This window comes from Oncorhynchus nerka, linkage group LG2 (genome assembly GCF_034236695.1).
Source record: "Oncorhynchus nerka isolate Pitt River linkage group LG2, Oner_Uvic_2.0, whole genome shotgun sequence".
NCBI classification, from domain to species: Eukaryota; Metazoa; Chordata; class Actinopteri; order Salmoniformes; family Salmonidae; genus Oncorhynchus; species Oncorhynchus nerka.
This window is the reverse complement of record NC_088397.1, coordinates 101687234-101693233: the sequence shown is the minus strand read 5'-3', so window position 1 is coordinate 101693233 and position 6000 is coordinate 101687234. Positions and strand designations below refer to the sequence as shown.

Genomic DNA, 6000 nt, shown 5'->3' with positions numbered 1-6000 from the left:
TGTGTATGTGACAAATACAATTTGATTTGATTTGATTTGAAGTAGTTTGGAGCACAGTGATCCACTTTGAACCAGTCTGATCTGGTTTGTCTCTAGGAAGCACATTGACTAACCCAACCGAGATCCGGTCGGTAGATACAGAACTCTGCTGTGGAACCAGAACCAGCCAGGTAGAATCCTCACAGTTGTAATCCAAAGGTAACCAGATAAATATACACTGATAAGCCTAATAACTAAAACAAGCTTTGATGGGCTTATTGATCAGAATAGTGAAACTATACCACAGGTCTGCTACGTAAATAGAGTATAATACTGCCTTATGGAAGCATGGTCTGTTAACAACAATAATAACAACTGTGGATTATATTATTATCATTATTTATACAAAATACATTCATATGCATGATATACACAAAGCAAAGTGACTAAATTAGTCAATGCTTGAATAATTGGCACAGTTATTTATGTCTGTTATTGTACAGAGGCAATGAGTGAATGAATGAATCAATATCACAGTGAAATGACACCTATGGCTAGGCTGCATTATAACACTGGAACAGCTGCTAGCTTTGTCTATAAAACGGGCTGTCATGTTGGTCTACACATTCTAAAGTCAGGTTGCTACTATTGAGAAACACTTTCTGCTCCTGTCAACACTAGTAGGCAAGTAATAACTTAATAACATATGTGATATAGATTCCCAGTAATTCCTTGATTGATATAAAACAGAAAATAGATAAAGATTTAGATAGATGTATATTTTAAATAGCCATGGTGTTGACTTGCTTTGTGTTGCTTGGTAAGGAGAAGAAAGACATAATGTAGATATCATTTTTCAATCAGCTGTACTAACGGATCAGTCTAGAGGAACCAGTCTTTAGTTAAATCAGCTGTACTAACGGATCAGTCTAGAGGAACCAGTCTTTAGTTAAATCAGCTGTACTAACGGATCAGTCTAGAGGAACCAGTCTTTAGTTAAATCAGCTGTACTAACGGATCAGTCTAGAGGAACCAGTCTTTAGTTAAATCAGCTGTACTAACGGATCAGTCTAGAGGAACCAGTCTTTAGTTAAATCAGCTGTACTAAAGGATCAGTCTAGTTTTAAGTTAATTTCCTCCAATTCTGCACATTTTGCCATTGTGTATTCTATTAGTCTAACTCTTAACAATAAGTCGAGACACCAACTGCCCCCCCCCCCCAAAAAAAACCTATATATTTTTAAATGCTCATGCGTCCCGTGGGCCTCGAGTTGCCCATTCCCGGTCTAGAGGAACATGTAGTTTCTACAGTCTTAAGGTGGCGATGAGTTGTATGGATAGTTGGGAGGTACTGCTGACAGACCCAGTCAACTGGAGGACACCAGAGCTGGGCCATGGAACCTCCTCTTCTCCCTCTCCCTTGGAGGGTCTCTGGATGAGGTGAGAATTCAGTCTAGATATCCATAATGTCAGTCCAAGCAACCATGTCCCGGTCCTGGTCAGCAGTCGGAGACATTTGTCCCCATTGTCTCTTGTAGGTCCTGTAGGGGACAGGAGCTCTAACCAGGTGTGTGTGTGTGTCTGTGTGTGTGTATGTGTATGTGTATGTGTATGTGTATGTGTATGTGTATGTGTGTGTGTGTGTGTGTGTGTGTGTGTGTGTGTGTGTGTGTGTGTGTGTCTGTGTGAGTTTCTGTCCTCAAACCACGGTGCTGATGCCACTGTGTTTGGGCTTGGTGGAGGAGGCAGTGGGGGTGGGGGGCAGTGGGTGGTGGTGAGGAGGGGGAGGTGGATGAGATGAGGAGGGGGCAGACCCAGGGGCAGGGGGGTGGTAGTGGTGGTGGTGGTGGTAGGGTGGAGGGTTCTGGCAGTACTGGGCTCCTTGAAGCAACTGGTTCTGTGTATCTGCCTGGCTCTGGGCCGTCTGGTGCAGGTTGGTGGGGTGCTGGGGGGACAGGGAGGGGGACTTGGCCCTCTTGGACCCGAACAAAGAGCCCAGGAGGGAAGAGGAGGTGGTGGGGACGGAATGTCCTCTGGAAGGACTGTCTCTGTCTCGGGAAGACGTGGCTCTGCGTCTCATGTGGGGACTGGGGTGGCTAATGATGGAGCCCTGTGGACCAGAGAGGACAGTTAGGACACAGACAGAGCAATCAGTCACACTATGAAGTTACTAACAGTGGTTACACTGTGGAACAGACAGTACAGTCAGAACATACTGCAGACATGGCAACCATTTCTCAGGGCAGACCAGACAATTGGCCAATCACTGATCAACTAACCTGATCCTGGAGAGATACAGGAATGTGCAGGGTTTCGCTCTACCCCAACACAAATGCCAGCTAATCAAATGGTCATTAAGACCTTGTACGGCTGAATCAGGTTGTGTCAGTGCAGGGTTGGAACAAAAGCTTGCACATCATGTAGCTCTTTAGGACTAGGATTGTGGAACATATCTTAGCCTCTGTTTTCAGGAACAGAACAGGTGACATTAAACAAGGCTTTTTCAAATGAACCTTCATAGCCATGCTGCATCCAGACCAGGATTACACAGGATGATATTATGTTCACACTTGACATTCAAATCAAATCAAATCAAATATTATTTGTCAAATACGCCAAACACAACAGGTGTAGGTAGACCTTACGGTGAAATGCTTACTTAGACCCCTTAACCAACAATGCAGGAATAGAGTTAATAAAATATTTATGAAATATACACCACTAGTCAAAACTTTTAGAAAACCTACTCATTCAAAGGTTTTTCTTAATTTTACTATTTTCTACATTGTAGAATAATAGTGAAGACATGAAAACTATGAAATAACACATATGGAATCATGTAGTAACCCCCAAAAAGTTTTAAACAATTAAAAATATATTTTATATTGAGATTCTTAAATAGCCACCCGTTGCCTTGATGACAGCTTTGCACACTCTTGGCATTCTCTCAACCAGCTTCATGAGGTAGTCACCTGGAATGCATTTGAATTAACCGGTGTGCCTTGTTAAGAGTTAATTTCTGGAATTTCTTATCTTAATGCGTTTAGTTAAGCCAATCAGTTGTGTTGTGACAAGGTAGGGCTGGTATACAGAAGATAGCCCTATTTGGTAAAAGACCAAGTCCACATTATGGCAAGAACAGTTTAAATAAGCAAAGAGAAACGACAGTCCATCATTACTTTAAGACATGAAAGTCAGTCAATACGGAACATTTCAAGAACTTTGAATGTTTTTTCAAGTGCAGTCGCAAAAAACATCTAGCGCTATGATGAAACTGTCTCTGATGAGGACCGCCACAGGAAAGGAAGACCCAGAGTAAACTCTGCTGTAGAGGATACGTTCATTAGCGTTACCAGCCTCAGAAATTGCAGCTCAAATAAATGCTCCACAGAGTTCAAGTTTTTATTTTATTTTTATTTTTAACCTTTATTTAACTAGGCAAATGCTTATTTACAATGACGGCCTACCAAAAGGCCTCCTGCGGGGACAGGGGCTGGGATATACATTTTTTATATACACTACCATTCAAAAGTTTTGGGTCACTAAGAAATGTTCTTGTTTTCCATGAAAAAATGCATAAAATTAGTTGTAAAATGAATAGAAAATATAGTCAAGACGTTGACAAGGTTATAAATTATGATTTTTAATTGAAATAATAATTGTCTCCTTCAAACTTGTATTTGGGACCAATCATTCACTAAACCTCAACTAAATGTTGTAATAAATAAATGTGGAAATTGAGATGACTAAACTGCTTAGAGTAACCCAAGGTCTCCTGAGTGGCGCAGTGGTCTAAAGCACTGCATCTCAGTGCAAGAGGAGCCACTACAGTCCCTGGTTCGATTCCAGGCTGGAACACATCCAGTCGTAATGGGAGTCCCATAGGGCAGCGCCGTCCAGGTTTGACCCGGGTAGGCCATCGTCAATACATGCCCAGTAAAACAAAGGTAAAAAACAATGTCATGGACAAAACATACTGATACAATAGTTGCTAAGATGGGGAGAAGTATGTCCATAATAAATCCCAGCTCTACCTTCTTAACAGCACTATCAACAAGGCAGGTCCTACAGGCCCTAGTTTCTACCTTCTTAACAACACTATCAACAAGGCAGGTCCTACAGGCCCTAGTTTCTACCTTCTTAACAACACTATCAACAAGGCAGGTCCTACAGGCCCTAGTTTCTACCTTCTTAACAGCACTATCAACAAGGCAGGTCCTAGTTTCTACCTTCTTAACAGCACTATCAACAAGGCAGGTCCTACAGGCCCTAGTTTCTACCTTCTTAACAGCACTATCAACAAGGCAGGTCCTACAGGCCCTAGTTTCTACCTTCGTAACAGAGGTCTCTTCACAGTCCCCAAGTCCAGAACAGACTATGGGAGGCGCACAGTGCTACATAGAGCCATGACTACATGGAACTCTATTCCACAGTACTACATAGAGACATGACCACATGGAACTCTATTCCACAGTACTACATAGAGACATGACCACATGGAACTCTATTCCACAGTACCACATAGAGACATGACCACATGGAACTCTATTCCACAGTACCACATAGAGCCTTGACTACATGGAACTCTATTCCACAGTACTACATAGAGACATGACCACATGGAACTCTATTCCACAGTACCACATAGAGCCATGACTACATGGAACTCTATTCCACAGTACCACATAGAGCCATGACTACATGGAACTCTATTCCACATTACTACATAGAGCCATGACTACATGGAACTCTATTCCACATCAAGTAACTGATGTAAGCAGTAAAATTTGATTTAAAAAACACCTTATGGAACAATGGGGATTCAGAAGCAATATAAACATAGGCACAGACACGTGCATGAACATACACACTATACAAACACATACACATTAATTTAATACTGTAGATATGTGGTAGAGGAGGAGTAGGGGCCTGAGGGCACACCGTGTGTTTTGAAATCAAATTAATCCAAATGTAACAAGGTTATATACAGGGGGGAATCAATGTGTGGGGGTACAGGTTAGCCAAGGTCATTTGTAAGGTGACTATGCATAGATAATAAACAGCTAGTAGCAGCAGTGTACATTTAAAGAGGGGGGGGAGGTCAGAGTAAATAGTCTGGGTGGCCATTTGACTAGATGTTCAGGAGGCATATGGCTTGGGTGTAGAAGCTGTTAAGGAGCCTTTTGATCCTAGACTTGCCGTGCGGCAGCAGGGAGAACACAGTCTATGACTTGGGTGACTGGAGTCTGACAATTTTTGTGGCCTTCCTCTGACATCGCCTAGAATATAGGTCCTGGATGGCAGGAAGCTTGGCCCCAGTGTTGTACTGGGCCGTATGCACTATCCTCTGTAGCACCTTACGCTCAGATGCCGAGCAGTTGCCATACCAGGCGGTGATGCAACCGGTCAAGATGCTCTTGATGGTGCAGCTGTAGAACTTTTTGAGGATCTAGGGACCAATGCCAAATCTTTTCAGTCTCCTGAGGGGGAAAAGGTGTTGTCGTGCCCTCTTCACAACTGTCTGTGTGTGTTTGGACCATGATATTTGGTTGGTGATATAGACACCAAGGAACTTGAAACTCTCGACCCCTCTCCACTTCAGTCCTTTCGATGTTATTGGGGGCTTGTGCGACCCTTCTTTTCCTGTACTCCATGATCAGCTTCTTTGGCTTGGTCAAATTGAGAGAGCAGTTACACAAATACGTCACAATGCTGCAGACACCTTGGGGAAACGACAGAAAGTGCAGGCTCATTCCTGGCCCATTCACAGCCATATAAGGAGACATTGGAACATAGCGCATTCAAAATCTGGAAAATTTCCTGTATGAAATTTCATATTGGTTTCGCCTGTAGCATTAGTTCTGGGGCACTCACAGATAATATCTTTGCAGTTTTGGAAACGTCAGAGTTTTTTCTTTCCAACGCTGTCAATTACATGCATAGTCGAGCATCTTTTCGTGACAAAATATCTTGTTTAAAACGGGAACGTTTTTTATCCAAAAATTAAAAGAGTGCCCC

At 42.6% G+C, this 6000-nt stretch overlaps 1 protein-coding gene across 1 annotated transcript in view; it reads right to left on the bottom strand.

The window, feature by feature from the left end:
* Positions 1–377: 377 nt before the first annotated feature.
* The window catches only part of LOC115127014 (IQ motif and SEC7 domain-containing protein 1-like), a 70405-nt gene continuing 64782 nt past the window's right edge, over positions 378–6000 (bottom strand). The window contains exon 11 of the mRNA XM_065004769.1: positions 378–2089. Coding sequence (XP_064860841.1) covers positions 1679–2089 — 411 coding nt within the window. The 3' untranslated portion in view covers positions 378–1678. The remainder of the gene's footprint in view (positions 2090–6000) is intronic.